The 24,577-nt window shown below is 28.7% G+C and overlaps 2 protein-coding genes and 1 long non-coding RNA gene across 3 annotated transcripts; all 3 read right to left on the bottom strand.

Moving 5' to 3' along the window:
- Nucleotides 1-9,777: 9,777 nt before the first annotated feature.
- LOC128283535 (uncharacterized) lies at nt 9,778-11,361 on the bottom strand. The gene is made up of 2 exons (XR_008273900.1): nt 11,001-11,361; nt 9,778-10,011 (listed from the first exon to the last, which is right to left on the bottom strand). It is a non-coding gene; the product is annotated as an uncharacterized LOC128283535 (long non-coding RNA).
- Nucleotides 11,362-16,528: 5,167 nt separating this feature from the next.
- Nucleotides 16,529-17,890, bottom strand: LOC108472225 (uncharacterized). Its single transcript, XM_053021356.1, has 3 exons — nt 17,828-17,890; nt 16,761-17,651; nt 16,529-16,655 (listed from the first exon to the last, which is right to left on the bottom strand). The coding sequence occupies exons 1-3, from the start codon at nt 17,888-17,890 to the stop codon at nt 16,599-16,601; spliced, it is 1,011 nt and encodes a 336-aa protein (XP_052877316.1). The 3' UTR covers nt 16,529-16,598.
- A 192-nt stretch (nt 17,891-18,082) lies between these two features.
- On the bottom strand, nt 18,083-19,289 carry LOC128283942 (uncharacterized). Its single transcript, XM_053021355.1, has one exon. The coding sequence runs from the start codon at nt 19,190-19,192 to the stop codon at nt 18,083-18,085; it is 1,110 nt and encodes a 369-aa protein (XP_052877315.1). The 5' UTR covers nt 19,193-19,289.
- Nucleotides 19,290-24,577: the final 5,288 nt, after the last annotated feature.

The following is a 24,577-nucleotide window of genomic DNA, read 5'->3' as shown; positions in this document are numbered from 1 at the left end:
TGCACCTTTTTTAATTTAGGTCTTTTTAATTAATTAACTATCGAAACGTTAAAATTTTTCAACGAAACTTTAATACTACCTTAATGACACTCTATAAATATTTATAAAAATATCTACGGCTCGGTGTATAAAAACGAGGTCCCGATACCTCACTTTCTAAAGCCATTTAACCTACGAAATCATTATAAAACACAAATTACTAATTCAAAAACCTTTTTAAAACCATGTTTGACTCGTAAATATTAAATAATAATATTTACAAACTTACTTGCCAAATTTGGTGGCCTCGAACCACTATTTTGGACACCACTGAAAATCGAGCCGCTACAGTTTCATTGTAACACTTTACTATATTATAATTTGATTCATATACTTGCAGACACCACTGCTTACTTTTAGTTTTCTATCTTTTTTTGCTGTAGTATTTCTAATTCAAACACTCGCACATCTTGTGACGGTCAACTTCACAACCTGAAATCCAACCTGCCCTTACAACTTGAAATTCAACTTTCCATGCAAAGCGGAACGTCCCATCACTTCTCGCCACCTCGCGAGATGGTTTACAAGGGAGATGTGCAAGCTTGACCTCTCAACCCTTGATTCGACCCATCCTCACAACCCTAAATTTGACCTTCCTCATGAGGTGGAACGTTCCATTGCTTCTCACCACCTTGCAAGATGGAGTACAAGGGAGATGTGCAAGCCTAATCTAGAACCTAACCCTCCTCTCGAGGTGAAAAGCCCTATTGATTCTCGCCATCTCATAAGATGGAGTACGTGGGAGATGTGCGAGCCTGACCTGGAATCCAACCCTCCTCACGAGGTGAAACACCCCATCGCTTCTCGCCACCTCGAGAGATGGAGTACAAGGGAGATGTGCGTGCTGCAAGATGGATCGCCCTACCGATATGACAACCTCGCGAGGTGATCTCATCGCATCTCTCCACCTTGTGAGGTGGAGCACAAAGGACATGCATGCATTGGTCGCTTTTTATGATAATACCTAGGTGTGAATTCTACTAAAAAGACATGTCTAAGGATACGTGTCGAGTCTAAGAGGAGCATGTGTCATATGCATGGCACCTAATTATCTCCTACCATGTCACATTAGGAAATCAAGCCTTATAAATATAGAAGAATTACTCCCAAGAGGGGAGACAAAGACAGAAAAGAACCTTAGCACTAGACAAATAGTTGTCCATGTTCCTTTTAGTCTACACACGAGTTTATTTAATCTCATTCTAAAATTATAAATATATATAATCATTAAAATTATAAAATATTATAAAATATCAAAGAAGGTCTAATTTATTTATGAAAATTAAATTGGAAATGATACTTAATTTTTTCATTTATGAAAATTTAAAATATCGATTAAATTTTCATTAAAAAATGATACATTCTCTTTATAACAAGTATTCCATGAGATTATATCATTAAATTACTTTTATAAAATTTAATGATATTTTATAATTTAATAATTTTCTTTATAATTTTAGAAAGAAAATGAACGAACGAGTGGCGTGTTCAAATACATTTGGACAACCATTTATCTAGATTCATTTTAAACTTAAATTTTTTAAAATATTTTTTAATTTTTATGAAAAAAATTGATTTTTTTTTCAGATGCGGCAATACTAAATCAGCATCCATTGGCTGATTTAATGGCATTTAACGGTCATGTCAACATTGTTGTTAGTTTCTAAAGATTAAAATTGATCAAATGATTTCACAAATTAAAATTGTCCGATTCAATTTAATGAAAAAAAATGAGAGAAGCTTAATTTAAAAAAATAATCTTTTGACAATCTTGTATACCATTACACCTTGTAAGGCCCAATTTTAGCCCGGGCTAAACACACCCAAACTTTAAACCCAATTTCAAAACCCGAAGCCCAACTAAACCATCAGCCCAAACTAAACCCCAACTAAACCATCAGCCCAAACTAAACCCAATCCCAACCAAACCCAAACTTTAGACCCAATTACAAAGCCCTAAACCAAGCCCAACAATACAGCCCAAAATTAGAAAAAACAAATAATAATAACTAAACCCTAGGTGCGCCGCACCTAGGGTCTTCTGATCAGCCGCCACTAGCCACCGCCCTCTACCATTTTGACGTCGCCACTGCAGCACCGTCAGCACTGCCCGTTTACCTGCAAAAAAATGCAGAATAATCATTTTAGTTAAAGCAAGTTATAAATGGCTATAAAGCCATATGAACCCAATGTATTTTGATTCGATTTTGGGGACAAAAATACAACAACAAAAAAAAAACACAGATTCAAACACACCAAAAGAAAAACAACAAGTATTTGAAAAAGAATAAACAAAGTTAGAAGCGTGCTAAGGTCTTTCTTTTTTTCCTTGTTTTTCCTTTTTTACGAAACCGTTTATATACACATACATATTTCTTTATTTCTTTTTTGTAAAAAACTACATATATATATATATATATATATATCAAAAAGAGTAAAAAAAAAAAAAGAAAAAAAGAAACTTACCTCTTTTGATTTAGCCGAAAAAAAGGCGACTTTTCGCCTTCCATCTTCGGCGACCGGCAACCGGCGTGGTAGTTGGTGGTCGAACCTTTGGCCGGATTCTAGAGAGGGAGAGAGGATTGAGAGGTTTTCTTTTTTTTTTTGGAGGACAGTGTTAAAAATGAAAAAAAAAAACCCTGAAATTTTATCTTAAATAGCAACCATTAAATGACGGTTTTGAAAGTTGAGTTCATAGGCCAAAACGACGTCGTTTTGGCCTCTGACCCGTGACTCGACCAATTTTCCCTCAGGATCCATGTGTTTTTAATCGAAAGGGCTAATTATGCTTTTAGCCCTTCCGCTTTTTTATTGTTTTACAATCAAGTTTCTTTCATTTTGATTTTTGCCCTTTAATTTATTTCGTTTCAAATTTGGTCCATCTTGAAGCTATGCGTTTTGGGCGTGGGGATTATTTCTCATTTTGGTCCCTCATTTTTATTCGCGCGTTCAATTTGGTCCTTTACCTTTTTTTAATTTTTGATTTTACCCAAAACTCTGTTTAAAATTTCAATTTGGTCCCTCTTTTATTATTATTGTTTAGATTAATTAATTTAATATTATTATTCTCATTATTATTTTCTTTTTTTGTATTTCCTTATTTGTTATTATTATCTTATTGTTAAATTAATTAATTTTACATTATCACTATTATTATTATATTTCTTTTCGTGTTTACTTACCCAATATTTTCTTTAAATATATTTATCTTATCATTTTATTATTTATTCACTTATATCCTTTTATAATTTCAAACTTAGATTATTTACTTTGTAAAGACCCAATTTTAAGGTTATCGAAAAATGTATTTTCAGTCTCCATTTCTAAAAATAGATTAGTAAATAATTATTAAAAATATTTATGAAGTTAGTCGAGTGGTTAATTAGAGTTTAATTGAGTGAATTTAGCTTAATTAAGAGTAACTAAGAAAAGGACTAAATTGAATAATGGGTAAAAGTTGAATTATAGATTAATAGAAAATAAATAGGACCAAGTAGGAAATTATGCCTATCTCATTAGATGAGGCGGCATAGCATGATAAAATCCTAGATTTTTTAGATTATATTATTATTTTATTGTAAATTATGTTAATTATATTATAATATTATTTTGACAATTGCATGGTAAATAAAATAAATGAAATAAATAAAAGAAAGACAAGTGTATGAAAATGATTTGATATAGGTGTATAAATAAAATATACACATTTGTAATACAAGTATTTGATAATAAATAGATATTTATTTAAATATTAAATTATTGTTATAATTATTAATTATTATTAATATTATATTATATTATGAAATAAATTAAAATAGTGACAAAGGTGTGGTAATTATAAAATACATGTGTAATAAATTAAATACATACATTTGTAATATGTATATTTAATTAGTAGTAGATATTTATTATTTATAAAATATATTTATTAATTAAATAATTATATTATAATATTTTATGAAATAAATAAATAAAAATATGACAAATGTATGGTGATAAGTGAATACATATGTACTAATAATATACACATGTGTAATTAATAAATAATACTTATTATTTAAGTATAAATAATGTTATATTATATATAGATATAAAAAAGAAAAAACAAAAAGAAAGAAAAGAAACAGAATAGGCAAACGTGAAGCAGGGGAAGGGAAGAAAGAAAGGAGAAAAGAAAGAAAAAAAAAGGGAAAATTAGAGGTTTGAAGCTTTAAAGTTTAATAGGTAAGTCAATTTAGCCATTTTTACTTAATTTTGATGTTTTAGAAGCTTTGGAACAAGATTTTGATGAAATTAAGTTGATATTTTGAAAGTTATTAGATTTCTAGATAATGTTCATGGTGAGTAAAATGATGAAATAAGGGTTAAATTGATAGAAATTCAAGTTAGAAATGAAATAAGGATTGAATTGTAAAGTAATTCATAAGTTTTATGTTGAAGGGCTAATTTGAGGAAATTTCGAAACTAGTGAAATAAGCTGAAAATTTAGTAGTTAAATTTGAGTTTGGATGGAACTTGAATAGAAATAAAGTATGAATTAAGTTAGTAAAGTGAATGAATTAGTTAGGACCTAATTGAAAATAAGGTGTAAATTGAATAGAAATTCAATTATTTGTTATAATGAGTGCTAAAATTAATGGTATAATTATTTTAATTCCGTAGCTAATGTTGTCTCGGAAATCTCGCTAAGCAAGGAAAAGACAAAGACAACAGAGTTAGCTCGAAATTATGGTTTGTATTTCTATAATCCAAACTTAATACTTCAATTGTTGGATTTATTATTTAATATATATATGTAGTAGGTGTTTTGAGATGATTATTTGAATTGGATTGAATATTGATTATATTGAATTGATTTATGAATATATGTGAATGTTTGAATTGAAATGAATATTGATATGGAAATTGAATAATAAATCTTTGTTATATTGGAAAATATATGTAGTTGGAAATGTGATGAAATTGATAGAAAATGTGATTATTGTGAAATTGAATATTTATTGGTGAAAAGTGAATGGAATTATATTGAATTGAAAATACATAGTTAATTAATTAAAATATGAATTAATTGAAAGCTGAAAAGTGAATTAAAATACCCTATTAACTGGTCGAGCTAGTCGGATATAGTTGGCATGCCATAGGATATGGAAGAGTACGGGTTTTGCCGGCTTACTGATCAGGCACTTATGTGCCGACTACTGTTACTGTTACCGTTACTTTTACCGATTCGACACTTTGTGTGTCGAATACTGTTACTGTTATCATTACCGATTCGACACTTTGTGTGTCGAATACTGTTACTTTTACCGTTACCGATTCAGCACTTTGTTTGTTGAATACTGTTACTGTTACTGTTTCGAATTCGTTTCGATGACGTACTCTGTGTACCGTGCTGCTATTGTTACTTTTACTATTCTGGCTTCGGCCGATGAGGCACTATGTGCTGTACTGGTGTGTTGGTTGGATCCGTGTATCCGTCTAGGTCCGAGTCATGTTAATAGGGGTAAATAAAGGAACTGAAAAGATCGAGTGTTATTGAATAATTTAATTGTTATTGTATATTTGATTTTTTACTGAATAATTGACTGTTACTGGATAACCGATCAATTGATTGATACTGAATAACTGATTATTATTTAATAATTGATTGTTACCGAATAACTGACTAGTACTGAATAAATAATTGTTCTGATTGATTAATTGCAATTGAAAAATAATAAATGATTTTGAATTTAAAGTAGACCAAAACATTGGTTAGAAAGTGAATGTTTGAATACTCATTGAGTTTGAATAGTTCAATATATAAAAATTAATTTATTTTATAATTGTTTAAGTGTTCAGATTATAGAAATACCACTGAGTATATACTCAGCGTACGGTTTGTTTCCGTGCGCAGGTTAAGTTAAGGCTAGACCGTTGAATCAGCATCCCAGACCGATCCCGAATTCAATGAGGTAAAGTATGTTGATTAATGGTAATGACATGTACCTAGGATGTCTTATGAGAGTCATCTAGGTTGTGAAAGTATTGATGAAATAAGTAAATTATGGTTGACAATGGTGTATAGTATGAAGTTGAAATAATTGATAAAGTAAGTGATGACATCTAGGTTATGAAAGTATTGATGAAATAAGTAAATTATGGTTGACAATGGTGTATAGTATGAAGTTGAAATAATTGATAAAGTAAGTGATATACTTAAAAGATTTATTGGATATATAGGTTATTAAATGTTTTAGATTGGTAAGATTTGAATATATTTAAGTGTATTTGGATTATTTAAATGTTGGCAAATTGTATTGGTTGAAGTTTTAATTTGCAGGGTTAGAAACATTTATTTTAATAAATGACTATAATTGAACTGTACAGACCGGTAATGTCCTGTAATCCTGTTCCGAATACGGATATGAGTTAGAGAGTGTTATATACTTATTACAAATATTATTATTAGTTATTTATTTATATCCTTTACAATTTCAAACTCTTTTTTTTTCTTCTTTTCTTTCTTTCCTTTATTATTATTATTATTATTATTATTATTATTATTATTATTATTATTTTAGCCGTTTACATACCATTTATTTTTGTATTTGTTTACTATTATTTTTAGTTTACTTATTATTCTTTTTCTTATTTGTAATCAATATATTAGTTTCATTTATTTTCTTATTCTCGTCCTTTTATTATTATTGCATTTATTTGGTTATGCATACTAGCATCATGATTTATTTTTACACTTTACCACAAATTTGTGTTACATTAGTGTTTTCCCGTCATATGTGATTTTGTTTTTATAAGCAATTAATATTCCATATTTTGAAATTTGAAAAGTCGTTCCCTAACTTATGGAGTTTTGATTTTCTCGATAAATCTGAATAAACGAACGTTTTTAAAGCATAAATTTTTTAAATAATCTCGGAAATTACAGAAAGGTTGTGTTCTAACTTACAAAAAATGATTTCTTTCTAAAAACCGAGATAATCAAACCTCTTCCAAAATAAATAGTTTTCGGTGTTTATTCTTGTTTCTGGGATTTAAGATATTGTGTCCTAATTTACAGGACATAATTCTTTTTCTCGATTAACGTGGAATATGCTCTTTTCTCAATTTTTTTTAAATATTTTAACAAAGGATAGCATTTTAAAAATCTTTTCAAATTCTCAATTCTCGACACTAAGACATTAATTAATCAACTAGGTGTCAATTTTGGGTGTTACGAGGGTGTTAATCCTTCCTCGTACGTAACCGAATTCCGAACCCGTTTTTCTAAATTTCGTAGACCAAAATCATCGTTTTAATTAATCGAACTTCTTATTAAAATGATCAAATTGCAAGGTGATCTGATCACACCTCATAAAAAATGATTGGTGGCGACTACCATTTTTCATTTTCGTTTTCAAAATAAAAGTCGACCCCTTTTTCAAAAAATGGTTTCGACACACCTAAAATCATTTAAATTCCGTTCAATTCATTATAATTAACAACATCCTTATTACTTTTAAGAATTCATTGACACTGCATTGCTGCAATATTAACACAAAATCATTTAAATTTAATTATAAAGTGTATATTAATATAAAATAAGCATTTAAAACTTTCAAACATGTTTTAAGTAACACAATAGGCATTTAAGTCACATTTAGATAAACATTTTTATACTCAAGTATAAACTGCACGAAATCAAAGTTTATTTATAATAATGCACATTTGTTCAAAGTTTATGTATAATTTTGAGATTAATCCTAATATATATAGGTAGTAAAGTTTAGTTAAATGTAAATACATTTATAATTATATTGAGATGAAAACTAAATCTTTTGTATTGAAATAGCCTTAATTAATTTATTAATTTTGAAAAAAAAAATCAAAATATAAAATTCCTATTTAAAAAAAAGAAAACCCTTGGGCAATTTTGAATTCACCCCGGTCTACACACGTAGATGGCATAGTATCTCAAATTTTCATCTTTCTAGAGAAAACCCTTTTTCGTTTGTATTGTGATTCACAAAGAAATTAATTGACACTGTGTTTGAATGAATATTAAAAGACATTTCCCATAACTTGTTTCCTTGCTCAGCCTTCTGAAGAAAAAGATTTCCGAATTAAAGAGAATTTCAGTTGAAAACATAAAGAAGAATATACATTCATTAGTCTAATGCTAACTAAATTAATGGCAATCACATATTGCAACTTCAGCTTCTTTCATTTAACAACTTTATTCAATAATATAAATGCGAATTAATGATTTACAATTGGCAAAGGTTTTTCGTCTATAAATTAATTTTGTATACTAATAACAAGTGGATGAATTTGGTATTTTGTATAATTTAAAATTATATTTAATACATTATTTGGATATGTTTAGGGATGATATAATAATTCCTTATGAAAATGTCAATTAACATGACAATATACATTATAAAAATTAAAATTTTGAAACTTTTAATAAACAAAATTTAAACTTTGTAATTATGATATAAAAACAAAATTGTTAAAAAATAATGTAATTTATTCTTTGAGATATAATGAGATATATTTTGAAATTTTCGAAATATACAACTTAAATGAGCATCAGATGAAAACTACATGCCAAATTACAAAGTTTAAATATAATAAGCTTACTTGCAAATGTTCAAGGAATTATTTTCCATTAATGTCACCCATCACTTTTTCTTGGATGTGGAATTAGACACTGACGTATCTCTTTGGAGGTTCAAACTAAATAATAAACATATATCAAATTTTACTTTTAGGCTTTATAACATGCTAAGAAAAAACTTTATTTCTTTTAATTATGAAACAGATGTAAAAATTAGCACTTACCTCCGATAGCACACAGTCAATATGTGAAACATAGTTGCATTCTTTGCAAGAATAAATGCATGTCATGCTCTGGGTTTCTTTTTGTTTCACATGTATCACAATAGTATTCTTCATAATTATCTTCAATCACCAAAGTTGTGAGTACAAGTGGATGCAAATGACGTTTGTTCTTGACGACGGAAGGTAGTGAAATGCATTCAAGATGTATATAAAACATACACTTGAGGCAGCTGAACAACGTGTCCTTACAAGCTTCACCACATGAATCACATTGGGGAGATTCATCACCGAAAAAACCTTTCCCCAAATGTAGAAGATGGTGATCGGCATGGCAATTATGTTTTATCTCACGAAATTGATACTTAGCGCATGAATAGTGCATTGGGAAATTGCATGCTACACAAAAGAACAGCATGCCTTCAACGTCTTCATTGCAGGCTTTACATGGAGGTCTCCACTCAGATTGGAATGGAAATATGGGAAGAGGATGTTGTGGATGGAACGAGCTCTGAACTTCCTTCGGTATGTGCTTGAGACAAAATTCGTGTAGAAAGAATCTTAAACAATAAGTGCAAGCATATATTATACCGCAAAGGCGTTGTCTACGTGCCATGCAAGTCAAATCAAAGTTTGGCTCTGTTTGTAAAATGCCGATCTTGCATTGTGTAATTAGATGGGGGTGACTAAAATGGTTGACTATGGTTTTGACTTTTCTCACTTTTTGGGTTTCATCTTTTGAAGTAGCACATTTGTTGTCAAGGTTGAATGAACAAAGTTTACAGCTATAACGTGAACCAATACATAGTTCTTCACATCTGTCACACATAAATATTGTTTCTTCTTCATAATCATCATTTCGTATCAATGGGTGAGGATGAAAAGAAACACTTAGTATCCGAGAAAAAAAAAAAGAAATTGTTAGAGATAAGGATAATTTATTGTTTCTCCGCTTTCATTTTGGAAATTTAAATATATTATTTCAATTCTACACATTGTCAAATTGTGATATGATTAGTATATTAATAATCTTTGAGAACTAAAATAATAAATTATTACATAGATACTAACCATCTCCAATCCCAAACTTCCATCGTCAAAATTCTCTTTTCTTTGAGGATCTAAATGCATCTTTTTCGGAGGCTCAAGTACCTAAGCACAAATGTTTAGTTTCATACTTGTACCAAATACAACAAAACCTTCGTAATAAGTTTAGGATAGTGAATAACATCGGTTTTGTTTTGGTTTAAAACTTAGTAATTATACATGTGCCATTTTTTTACCACGCACATTTCTATTGTGAGTTAAACGACTACTATTTTAGCTATTACAGTTGTCTTACCTCGGAAAGGAAACAATCAATATATGCAATATAATTGTATTCTGCGTAATAATAAACATGGTGTAGTCAACCAATTTTGTCCGGGCCCATTTAATTTATTTGCAAATAAATAAACCCAAATAAATGAATAAAAGTCCAAGACTAAATAGTTCAAAAAAAATCCATTTACAAAATACTAAATAACCCATGGCCCAAAACCCAATTCTAATAACCCAGTTTCTAACCAAATACCCCAAAACTTTTTAGCCCAATTACATAATGTCTGGCCCAAATTGTAAATTTCCAAAACCCAATAAAAATTAGCCTAAATAACCCCAAAACCCGAGGCCCAATGCACCTAGAATTATTTCAATTTCCTGAGAATGCTAGAAGCTTCTAGAGTAAGTCAGAAGGACAACAAAAGGTTAGCTTCTCACGAGAAATTTCCACGCTCAGCCTCCACGTCACCAGGGGGCTCCTCCGTACGGCCGTTCCCGCAAAGAATACACGAGAAGAGAGATAACAGAATTTACAGAAGATGACAGCGATGAACATAGAATTTCATTTTTTTACTTTATTCTGTAAATCCAGGCTATAAAAAGCCTCATTTTTGTACTCCAGAGATTTTTATGCACACAGAAAATACATCTACATATGCACACTAAATTCTGAAAAAAGGTATTTCGAAAGCAAGTTTATAAAGGTGATTTTCAGTTTTTTTTACTGGCTTTTAGTTTTTTTCGTTGAATCTTTTCATTTTTTTCTCAATCTTTTGATATTGTATTTCAAAATAAAAAAAGAAACGAAAAGGGGATCTTACTTTTTCAAATTCGCCACGGATTCTTCTTTGCTTCGCTGAGATCGAAGTATGAGGAATGATCTTGAGGCCGCAAACTGGTTTCTGGATTCTGGAAGTTCTATTGTTGGAGGCGGTATGCTAAAGGAAACCCTAAATTAATGGGCTGATAGCATGATTCATTTCAAAACGGGAAGGAATTATGTTTTAGGTTAAAAAATGATTCAAAAAGAGGGGGTTAGCAGCAGGTCTAAAACGATGCCGCACAGGGGGGAGGGTCCGCGCGTTAACCCGCCTAGAGCCCCGAATTTGTGCCTTTGCGCCTGGAATGGTATATTTTCGGGGCAGGTCCCTCCTCCTTGTACCGTGGCGCAATCTGCTCCCATCTGCGTTTAATCTGCTTTATTTTCTTTTAAATTATCCCTAAAATTTGAAATACTTTTATGTTTTAGTCCATATTTCAACACAATGTTTCAAGATCAGGGATTATTTCAATATTGATCCCTGTAAATTCATGTGTGTTATATATGTGTCTCCTTTAATAGTTTTACTTATTTTGTAAATTTTCTTTTATTTTACTTTAATTTCGATTAAGTATTTTATTAGATTTATGTTATAAATTTGGGTTTATTCACTTATATATTTTCAGTCTTTTTATTAATGTTGTATATTCATCCTTGTTTTATTTTCGTTTTTATTTGTTACTGTTTATATCGTTTGTAATGTTAATATTAATGGTATTATTTGTATTGTTGGTTACTTATTTGTTGTAATTTGGGGTACTTAAATTTCCATATTGTTGTACATTATTTTATGTGTTATTATACATGTATATACCTCATAATACTTGGTTTTATTCCATGAACATTATTAACATTAAAATTAACTATTTTTCACATATTAATGTTATTAGTATTTGTTTTTTAAATAAAATCGCATGTTATATACATTAACTAAATTTTAACTATACATATACTGAAAATTATTGATATATATAATTTAAATACCTTTTTAAATATTAGTATTTTTATGCATATAATTTCTTTTAGATTTATTTACATATCTTTCTTCTTTTTAAAAAATCCCTCATATTGTGTATTATTTAAGTTATTGTTAAACATATATTTAGAGCATATATTTAATTTGTATTCATTATTAAAGCCAAGATATTTTTATACATATATATTTTTCATAGTAAACTCATATAATTGTGTTTTTAAAATTATTACGTATATAAGTTATATTTAATTCTATAATTCATATTTTAATTAAATGATATTTTGACCTATAATTATTTCTAGCATTTTTACATGTATATGGTACATATTAAATTATTTTTACTATGGTACATGTTATTATTTTCATATAATTTTGTGTAAATATTTTTCTATGTATATATACATCCTCTTTTAAAATTATTTATGTGTATAATATTTTTAAGAACCCTTTTAAATCATATAATTTATTGTATTTCATATTATCCTTATGTTTATATATATATATATATATATATATATATATATATATATATATATTACTTATATAACTTATATATTTACTTCATTTTTTATTAGTTTTATTTTTATCAATACAAAGGTTTCATAAATAGACTTTGTATATTATTTTATATCATATATTGTTATTCCTTCATATTTAATATATTATTTAAATTATCTTGTGAATTCTCAACTTTTGAATAAATTTATGTTTTAAATATTTTGTGCATGATTTGATTTGAACTTTGAAATTTATAATAATTATTTCAATAAACATATATCCCAAGTTTTATGCAAATGTGTCAACTTAGATATATTATATGACCATTAATCCTTCATTTTGTTTCATACATATTTTTGTACATCATTTTATTTTGTGTTATGATCATGTATATTATTTTTTTATTATTCATTATCCATGCTTAAAGAATTTTTATTACATTATACCTAGAATGAATGTTAGACATATTAAGCAAGGTTTATTGTATTTAGTATATTATTTCATATTTTTTTATTTTTATAATACATTAAATATTTCATTAATTTTAAATGAATAAACATGTTTTTTGAGCAAATTTTTAAATTTCAATTATTTAAAGTTTTTGAAATAAGGCAATGTCTAATATTTGGGGAATTCGGAAAAATTATGCTCAATCGTACTGGGTATGACTTTTTCGACGAACCAAATATTTAGATAACCTTTTATACTTTTAATGCATAAGTTTTTTTAAAAAAATTCGAAAATCGATCGTATATTAAAGGTATAAGGGATCGTATCCAATCGTACTGGGTATGAAACTGCATATCTTCGGAACGGGAAATTTTTGATAGCTAATTTGAGCTATTAAAATTTTTTTTATTTACTTCGAAAAATATTTTTTAATCTAAGGACAGCATCAAATCAATTTGGTACCAGTTTTTTGGGCGTAATGAGGGTGCTAACCCTTCCTCATGCGTAACCGACTCCCGAACCCGTTTTTCTTTATTACTCCTAAACCAAATTTATTTTTCATTGAACAAAGCGTTTTAATAGGTGGTCCAATCATACCTAAATCAAGAGATTGGTGGCGACTCCACACTCGGTTTTAAAAGTCGATTCCCATTGTTTTTTAAAATAAAAAAGGGGTTTCAACACATGGATTTTTGGATTCCTTTCTGTCTCACACATATCGCAAAAATAATCTTCCGAATCATCTTCAGCAAAGGGACTTACAAGTGTAAGTGGATGCAAGTGACGTTTATGCTTAAAACTAGACGGTAGTGGCATACACTTAGGATGTACATTGAAATCACACTTTTTGCATTTTATTCCTTAAACGATCTCGGATTATTAAAAGAGCTTTTGTAAGCTCGTTTTAATCTTGAAATTGATTATATAGTTGGTGTTAATAATGTTTTAAACTTGTTAGTATGTACAAAAGGCTAAATTGAATTGTAATTGATTGTAGTTGCTCCGGAAATGAATTTGGTATCCTGTAGCTCAAACCTGGCAATCGGGTCGGGGATATGGGGTGTTAAATTTAAAAAAAAAAACAGTACAAGTTCAATATTTTTGCTAGAACTTGAGCTACAGAACTCTATTTTGAGCCTATGATATACCAATTCAAAAGGAATTTAAAGATATAAATATAATTATTCTACGAATCAAGCCCAAAAATGTTAGGAAGGCATCCAAAAATGGCATGAAAGTTTGATGCAAAAATTGGCAAGAAACTTAGAAACATTATCATCGGTCTCTTTAGAATGATCCTACTTGATGCTTTCTACTAATTTTATAATTTCAAGTAGGTTTTATTTTTGTAGGTCTCAATAGTCTAACACACACACACACACACACGTGTATATATATATATAACAATTTTCACCATGTTGGTGTCATGAATTAATTCACTGGGAGGAATTACAAAAATAAATACAATAAAATTATGGATTAATAGTATAAAAGGCCCTCGAAGAATTTCGAAAAAAAATCAATTAAGCCCATCTCAACTTTTTGCTCCCAATTGAGCCCAAAAACTAACAATTTCGACCAATAAGACCCTTTGATCAACGTTAACCATTAGAAACTATATGTTCAGATTCATTCTAAACTTTATTTTTTTAAAAATAATTTTTTATTTTAAAATAAAATTAATTTTTTTATTTATGTGGTAATGTCAAATCAGCATCGGTTGACTGACTCTGTGGTATTTAACGATCACATCAGCATTGCTGTTAATTTCTAATAATCAATATCAGTCAATATTATCCGTTTATAAACTCAATTTGATTAAAAAATTGAAAGAGACTTAATATTTTCTTTAATTCTGTGAAAACTTTTTATATCACTAAACCTAAAATCATTTAAATTTTGTTTAATTCATTATATTTAACAACAACCTTCTAAATCTAGTATATTATTATTTTTAAGAATTCTTTTACACTACATTGTTGTGATATTAATATAAAATCATTTAAATTTAATTATAGAGTATATATTAATATAAAATAAACAAAACATTTAATTTAAGTAACACAATAGTCATTCAAGTCACATTTAGATAAATATTTTTTTTATACTCAGATATAACATGTTACAAATCAACTAAAAAAATAGTTTATAATGTATATATAGGATAAATCTTAAGATTACACATGAATTTTAATTTAATGTGCAATTTGACATATCAACTTTGATTTGGTATAATTATACATATGAAACTTTGATTGTAGTTTAAATATATAAATGAAACTTTAATTTTGATTTAATTGAACACATTTAAAAAGACAAACACTTCAATTTACCTATATATTGGATAAACATAACGATTTTTGAATGTAATATGTAAACATAAAATGATTCTATAATGATAATTGTGTAATTAATTTATGAAAATTGAATCAAATAAAAATCTCATATACAAAATGTATGAAATCAAAGTTCATGAATAACAATGCACATTTGACATTTGTTCAAAACTTATGTAGAGTTTTAAGATTTATCCCTAATATCTATATATATTGATGATAAAGTTTACTTAAATATAAATAAATTTATAACATTTTTAGTTAAAAACTAAATCATTTGTGCTGAAATTGCCTAAATTAATTTATTAATTTTAAAAAATATATAATTTTTCCATTTAAAAAAAAACCCTTGGGCCATTTTGAAGTCACCCGTGTTTACACACATAGATAGCATAGTATCTCAATATTTCATCTTTCTATGTCTCAATCTCTAGACAAAACAAACACTTGTCTTTCTTCGTTTGTATTGCAATTCAATATAGCCTTTTGAACTTAGCCAAAAGAAAAAGATTTCCCAATTAAAGATAATTTTAGTTCAATACATAAAGAAAAATATACATTATTCATTAATCTATATTAACTAAATTAATGGCAATCACATATTGAAACTACAGCTCAGTGGCGTATCTAGCCGACTCCCCTAAAATAGAAAATTATCTATTTAACCCTTTTAGAAATTTTAAAATTTTAAATTAGTAAAGATAAAATTATATTTTGCCCCTTAAAATAATAAAAATTTAATTTAATCTTCTAAAATTATAAAAATATAAACTATTAAAAGTTACAATTTAATTTCAGCCTCCCTAAAAAAAAATTCTAATTTCATCCCTACTTTAGCTTCTTTCATTTAACAACTTCATTCAACAATATAAATGTGAATTACTGATTTACAATCGACAAAGGTTTATTGTAAATAAAATAATTTTGTATACTAATAATAAGTGGATGATTTTAATATTTTTATAGTATAAAACTATATTTATACATTATTTGGGTATGTTTAGGGATGATATAATAATACAATATGATATATGTCTAATAACCCGATAATATACATTAAAACGAACCTTGAATTTTGTAATTATGATATAAAAATAATTTAATGATTAAATATGTAATTTAATTTTGAGACATAAAAGAGACATATTTTGAAATCTTTGAAATAAACAACTTAAATGAGATGATATTTTTAAAATCTTTGAAATAAACAACTTAAATGAGATGATGAAAGTTTAAATATTACAATTAAAAATTACATGCCAAATTACAAAGTTTAAATATTATAAGTTTACTTGCAAATGTTCAAGGAATTATTTTTCATTGATGACCACCTTTTTAATCAATTTCCTTTTGAACGTGGAATTAGACACTGAATTATCTTTTCCGGAGGTTCAACCTAAATAATAAACATATATCAAATGTTAGTTTTAGGCTTTATGACATATCAAGAAAAAGCTTTAATTCTTTTAATTATGAAACAAATGTAACAATAAGCACTTACCTCTGAAAGCACACAGTCAATATGTGAAATATAGTTGCATTCTTTGCAATAATAAATGTCATGCTCTGGGTTTCTTTGTGTTTCACATGTATCACAATAGTATTCTTCATAATCATTTTCAAACACCAAAGTTGTGAGTACAACTGGATGCAAATGACGTTTGTGCTTGACGACGGAAGGTAGTGAAATGCATTCAAGATGTATATAAAACAAACACTTGAGGCAGCTGAACAACGTGTCCTTACAAGCTTCACCACATGCATCACATTGGGGAGATTCATCACCGAAAAAACCTTTCCCCAAATGTAGAAGATGGTGATCGGCATGGCAATTATGTTTTATCTCACGAAATTGATACTTAGCGCATGAATAGTGCATTGGGAAATTGCATGCTACACAAAAGAACAGCATGCCTTCAACGTCTTCATTGCAGGCTTTGCATGGAGGTCCCGACTCGTATGGGAACGGAAATATGGGAAGAGGATGTTGTGGATGGAACGAGCTTTGAACTTCCTCCGGTATGTGCTTGAGACAAAATTCGTGTAGAAAGAATCTTGAACAATAAGTGCAAGCATATATTATACCGCATAGGCGTTGTCTACATGCCATGCAAGTCAAATCAAAGTCTGGCTCTGTTTGTAAAATGCCAATCTTGCATCGTGTAATTAGATGGGGGTGACTAAAATGGTTGACTATGGTTTTGACTTTTCTCACTTTTTGGGTTTCATCTTTTGAAGTAGCACATTTGTTGTCAAGGTCGAAAAAACAAAGTTTACAGCTATAACGTGAACCAATACAAAGTTCTTCACATCTATCACACACAAATATTGTTTCTTCTTCATAATCATCATTTCGTATTAATGGGTGAGGATGAAAAGAAACACTTAGTATCTGAAAGAAAAAAAAAGAAGAAATTGTTAGAGATAAGGATAATTTATTGTTTCTCCGCTTTCATTTTGGAATTTTAAATATATTATTTCTATTCTACATATTGTCAAATTGTGATATGATTAGTATATTAATAATCTTTGAGAACAAAAATAATAAATTATTACATAGATACTAACCATCTCCGATCCCAAACTTCCATCGTCAAAATTCTCTTCCATTCTTTGAGGATCTAAAAGCATCTCTTCCGGAGGTTCAAGTACCTAAGTCCAAATGTTTAGTTTCATACTTGTACAAAATAGAACAAAACCATTGTAATAAATTTAAGATAGTTAATAGCATTGGTTGGCTGTGGTTTGAAATTTACTAATTATATGTCCCTTTTTTCAGTATGCATATTTTTATTGTGAGTTAAAAGACAACTATTTTAGTTATTACAGTTGTCTTACCTCGGATAGGACACAATCAATATGCGCAATATAATTGCATTCTGCACAATAATAAACATGGATTTCTGGATTCCTTTCTGTCTCACACATGTCGCAATAATAATCTCCCGAATCATCTTCGGCAAAAGGACTTGTAAGAGTAAGTGGATGCAAGTGACGTTTATGCTCAAAATTAGACGGTAGTGGTATACATTTAGGATGTACATTGAAATCACACTTTCTGCAACTGAAAATAGAGTCATTGCAAGTTTTACGATCACATGCATGACAAGATATCCCTTTGATAATGCTCTTCCCCAATTGTAGAAGATTGTGAGGATGACAACTATGCTTTGTAGCACGAGTTCGATACTTGGCACATGAAACGTGAAAGTCAACATCGCATGTATTGCAATAAAAGCTGAAACCATTGACTTTCTTCCTACAAGCATAACATCGAACTTGTTCTCGTGCATTAAAGAAAGGTCGAGGGTGAAGAATGTGGTGAGGGTGAAACGGACTGCTTAGAACTTGCATCGGCATGTCATTCATACATGATTCATGTATCAAAAATTTACAAGGAAGACAGATAAAAGATAATGTACCTTGGACCTCCTGTTTGCATGCCACGCACTTCAACTTACTTGACTGCCAAAAGGTTTTAAATATATTTTCTCCAAGCTCTCTCATTGGCCAAACCTTGCAACGAGTCAATTGATGTGGGTGGCTGAAATGGGGAGTTGTGGTTCTTCGGAGATCCTCATCATCACGTTTGGCTATCTCATTCTCATCATTTATAATAGCCACTGCACATTTGAAATCGAGGTTGAACTCACAGTATATGCACTTGTAAATGATGTAATTTGCCGAGAATCTTCTACATGCATCACACACAATTATGTCTACCAATTTGAATTTGAGTGGATGGGGGTGAAAAGCATCTTTTTGTATTTGAGGCGGCATTGCAGCACATACTTTGTGCATTGCAAAGCCTTCGTCTTCACAAATATAAGCTGGACCGTTAATGACATCCAGGCACCCGGCGCATTCATACTCCTCCTCATACGCCTCCCTAAAGATGAGCTTATGGTGGTGGGAAAAATGTTGGAACTTCATTTTAGAGGACCGAAACAAAGAAACAATGAGAGGACCGTAACAAAGAAACAATGACAATAATTGAGAGAGTGAGAAAATTGATTGTAAGTTGAAATTCTTGATTGATGAAATATTTCTAGTTTTTTACCTATGATTTATTTTTCCTTTAACGAAAAGTATCTACTATTACTTTTAATCTAATTTTGGAATCCCCAAACAGCCAAAACCATGCTTCAGAAGATTGACTTTAAATATTCTTCCCTTTCAAAATTTTTTTTATGACAAGCTGGAGGATTAATTGAATTTTGAACCTATATAATAAAATGTATAAGAAATTAAAATATATTGTAATTTAAAACAAAGTCATAACAAAATATAGAAAAAAATTCAAATGGATCTATTTTAATTCATTATAAATTTATATTAAATTTTATTATCATTTTAATTATATTTTTACATGAACGTCAAGATAATAAAATTAATATAATTTGTACATGGACAAACTTTCTACATTAATGTATTTATCATGTTTATTTATTTGTAAGATATATAAAGTTAATGTATTTGTTACTTTTTTAAGGTATTTGTTACTTTTTATTCTTTGTAATATATAATATTAATGTTTAAATATAATTAAAGTAATTAATATACACGTGTCAATGTATCAGATGATTTTTTTTACATATGATCTAATAGTGAATTTTACATTTATTTGAATCAACAGGATAAATGGGCTGTCCCCATACTATTAATAATTTTAATTATTAAAATTTTAATTCCTAAATATTCATAAAAAGATTATGCATTACTAATTAATTAAAATGTTAAATTTTAGTTTTAAAACCACAATATTTGAATGGTAACTATAAAGATTTTAATTCAAAGATAATAACATTAGATTATTTTTCTTAATTAGCAATAAAAATTTAACAATATAAAAAGAAAATTGTTCTTTCACAAGTGAAGCATAAAGTCTTTCTCGGGCAATCAAATCATAAAGTTATTCTTCCAAGCTTCACTCAAAGCAAGATGCTTTAAGTAATAAAAATAATATCTTGTATTTTATACATATGATGATATTGTAATGGTTTTCGCAGAGTTGCTGCGAATTCAATGAGTTGGTGAAATTACAAGAATAAATACAATAAAATTACATGTTTTTTGACCGAAGATTTTTGAAGTATTTGAATTTTTTCAAAAAACATATTAAAAATTTATATATCTTTTCTATGCGATTGAATCCTAAACATTAAAATTTCAATCAATTAAGAAAAAAATTATGTTTTCACATAAAGTGTTGTTTGAGCAAACAGAGGTACGTCTCTTGCATTTTAATTAAAGCATAAAGTTATTCTTCCAAGTTTCGCTCAAAGATAGTTGCTTTAAATTAAGGTGAGCAAAATTTAATTCGATTCTATTCGAAAAATTTGAAAAAGAATTTGAATAAATTGAATTTCGAGTTAAACAAATTGAGTTATTTGAATTAATCAAATCATTCGAGTCAACTCAATTTCTTTTTTCAAGGTTTTCACATTTAAATAACTCAAATAATTCGAATAAACCGAATAATAAACTATAATATTTTATATTTTTACTTCAAACTCCTCTACTTTCCCTTCAAAACTTTTATTTTCCTTCCCATCCCACCCCTCTTTTACTCCAAACTCATTTCCCTCCAAATTTTTTTTTAATACAAATTTTGCTCCACATTTATTTTCCTCCAAAATTTTATTCCCTCAACTCCAAAATTTTTTATTTTCCCTCAAAACTTTTACTCTCATCCCACCCCCCTTGTATCCTATACCCTCCCTCCAATTCTTTTTCATATTCCCCCCTCAAAATTTTACTCAACCCCCAAATTTTTTTTATTTTCCTCTTAAACTTTTACTTTTCACATTTTATCCCCAAATCAAAAATTAAAATCATAAAAAAATCCCTAAACCTAAATAATGATAATTTTATTTATATCTACTATTTATATTATTAAATTAAATTTCACATTTTATACTATTTATATTATTGAATTGTTTAATCATATTGAATCTTTATAATTTTTGTTAAAATTGAATTATTGATGATGCTATAAAACATTCGTGTTAAAATTTTACGTTGATATCAATTTCACATTTTATCTTTAAGATAAATTTTATTAAAAAATCACATTTTTACAATTAATAAATTTTTATTTCAAAATACATAGTGACAAGAATCAAAAGATAATTGAAGCAATTAAGCAAGCAAAGAAAGCTAACTCGTATATAAAAGATTAATAAATAAATTATGAGAGGATGAAAGTTAATAACAAATTTGATTACGGTGACCAAATTTGGTTACGTTGGGTGAAAGTGATTACAAGGACTCAAAATCGTTTTTCTTTAATTTAATTCAAACATATATATTTGATTTGATTCGAATTCCATCGCATTCAACTCGATTTGAGAAAATTTCAAATCGAGTTAGGATGATAAAATAGGATTCGTCAACTCAATTAACTCGAAATTTTTTCATTCGATTCAATCGAACTCTCACCCTTACTTTAAATAATAAAATAATATGTTGTATTGTATACATATGATATTATAATGGTTTCTGCTTTAAGTAATAAAAACAATATGTTGTATTTTATACATATCATATTATAATGATTTTTGCAGTGTTGGTGTGAATTAATTAAGTTGGTAAAATTTTAAAAAATACAACAAAATCACTATTTTTTCGCTCAAGGTTTTTAAAGTTTTTAATTTTTCAAAAAATTAATTAAATTCCTATACATTTTAAATAATAAAATAGGCATTCAACATGTTTAAGTATTCATTTAATGCAATTAACATGTTTTAAATAAAAAATAGGCATTCTAGTCATATCTATATAAACAAATTTTTGTTACTCAATGTGACATCCTTAAAACCCCTTAAGTCAGGAATAGTGTTAATACAAGATGATATGTGTTAGAATTTTCCGAGACAATTAAACAGAAACTATTAGTTTTAGTAGAGAAGGCAACCAAATACCGGAAGAAATTGAGAGGACTAGTGTATTGAGAGAAATAAATTTGAGGTATTGACTAAATTGTAAAAAAAGTGAAAATTGATGAGGTCAAAGTGTGAATATTCAAAGGTTGAGGGGTTAAAATGTACATTTAGAAAAAATGGAAGGACCAAAAGTGTAAATATCCCAAAATTTCTTGTAACAAACTTTATAAGTATGGACTAAATTGAATAAATGAATAAATATAAAGGATTAAATCCCAAGCTTATCAAATAAAGTGGTGATTCAAAGGAGGAATTGTAAAAAATGTTGAGGGGTAAAATAATCATTTTTTAAATAGGATATTTATCATGAAATATTTTAGTATTATATTTTGCAATTCTAAAGATGCAGGGGACATGCGGCCAAACCACACACCCATGTGCTAGGCTGTGTGTCACACACGGCTGAGACACACGCCCGTGTCTCGTGTAGACGAAAATAGGCTATTTCCAAGGCCACATTACTCACCCAATTTGTCTTCCACCTACAACAACACTTTAACACATTCTCAAGCCAATGCTAAACATTTAAATCAAGCCAAAACCAAGTTTTAAGCATGAAATAACATCACATATGTTCTAAAATACAAACTTACCTATTTGTCCAAACACATAAACTTACCGAATTAATCAAATGCATACTTATACATGTTCATCAAACATGTCATCACTAGCCATTCTAATGGCTAGTTACAATTAAAAACACATATATGCCAAAGTTGGGAAAATTACCCTATACATGCCATTATAACCAAAAATTTAGTTTGTTACATATACCAAAAAGTCCGAGAGATAATATGATGTAGCTCCTACCCACTTCCAACTTTTACGAGCTTCTGAGTACTATAAAACAAAAGAAATAAAATCAAGTAAGCATTATATGCTTAGTAAGTTCGTATAACGAGAAATTAACTTACCATTCATTTACATTTAAAGTAAGCATACAAAATAAATCCATCATTTTGGCTAATAATCTAAACACATAACTTCATCAAAATGTTAATCATGAATTACATATGTATATCAAGAAACATGTATGACCTCATTGAATATCAAATTTCCATGTATATAAACTTTTCACATCTTGTGTTCATATATCAATTTCATGTAATTCAAGTATGTACGGGAAATGATTCACTTCAATTTCATGTTGTCTATTGTCAGAACTTGGCCTGTTGAATTATTTAAAATATCGATGGATACATAGGTAATACACTTGAAGTGTACAAATCTGTAATCTGTCAATTCATAATCGGGAATGCTCATAGGAGCATTTAAATAGGAAGTTCTTTTGAGCCATATAACAGGAACCTCAATAAAGCCATATTCAGGAAGCACATGCAAGCCAATAACGGGTAGCTCTGAAGAGCCGTTAATCGAGAAGCTCCGGATATCCATATACTGGGAAGTTCAAGCAAGCCATATCGGGAAGCTCCGAAGAGCCTTTAAACGAGAAGCTCCGAAAAGCCATTTATCGGGACGCTCATAAGACCTGCAGTGTGTCCACAACATATACAGGATCACAACCAATCGGGATGCTCTGAAGAGCTAATAACGGGAATCTCGCAAGAACCATATAACAGAAAACTCATAAGAGCTAACAACGGGACGCTCTTTCGAGCTATGGTGGGTCTACAACACATGCAAGACCTCAACCAATCGGGAACCCTGTATCCATCGAATTTCATGTATTCAATCGGGACTTAATACTTGTCGGATATGTGTGATCAATAATATACATGGCAATTTATAAAAATCACACACACAAGAATTTTCAATTCAAAACATACAAATATATACAAATTAGTTACATGAACTTACCTTGACAAATGTTTGTGTATGCAAAAGTCTACTAATCCGACACTTTTTCTTTTCCACGATATGACTTCATGTTTGATCTATCTTGATTATATAAATGAATTTAACATCAATTTAACACAATTTACATTCAATTCAATCCAATTCACATCTTAGGAAAAATTACCATCTTGCCCCTATACTTTTGATTAATTACGATTTTGTCCCTAGGCTCAGAAAATGAAATTCATGCAATTTAATCCTTATTCAAGCCTAACCAATTTTTACCTATAACATTAGCAGCCCATGTATTTCATAAAATTTAGAATTTTTCCAAGAATTTTACATCTTTTTAATTTAGTCCCTAAATCATAATTTCATCAAAATTTCATTTACAAAAGTTGTTTATCTATCAACAACCTTTTATTTTCTACCATAAATTTCATAAGTCATCCATATTAATCCATGGAAAAACCCTAGTACCTTGATAAATTTACAAATTAATCCCCGAGATAGCTAGATTAAGCTATTACGATCTCAGAAACATAAAAATTACTAAAAACGAGACAATGATACTTAC

This window comes from Gossypium arboreum, chromosome 11, assembly GCF_025698485.1.
Source record: "Gossypium arboreum isolate Shixiya-1 chromosome 11, ASM2569848v2, whole genome shotgun sequence".
In the NCBI taxonomy this organism is placed as follows: domain Eukaryota; kingdom Viridiplantae; phylum Streptophyta; class Magnoliopsida; order Malvales; family Malvaceae; genus Gossypium; species Gossypium arboreum.
Note: the sequence above shows the minus strand (reverse complement) of the source record. Positions and strands in the feature narration are given on the sequence as shown.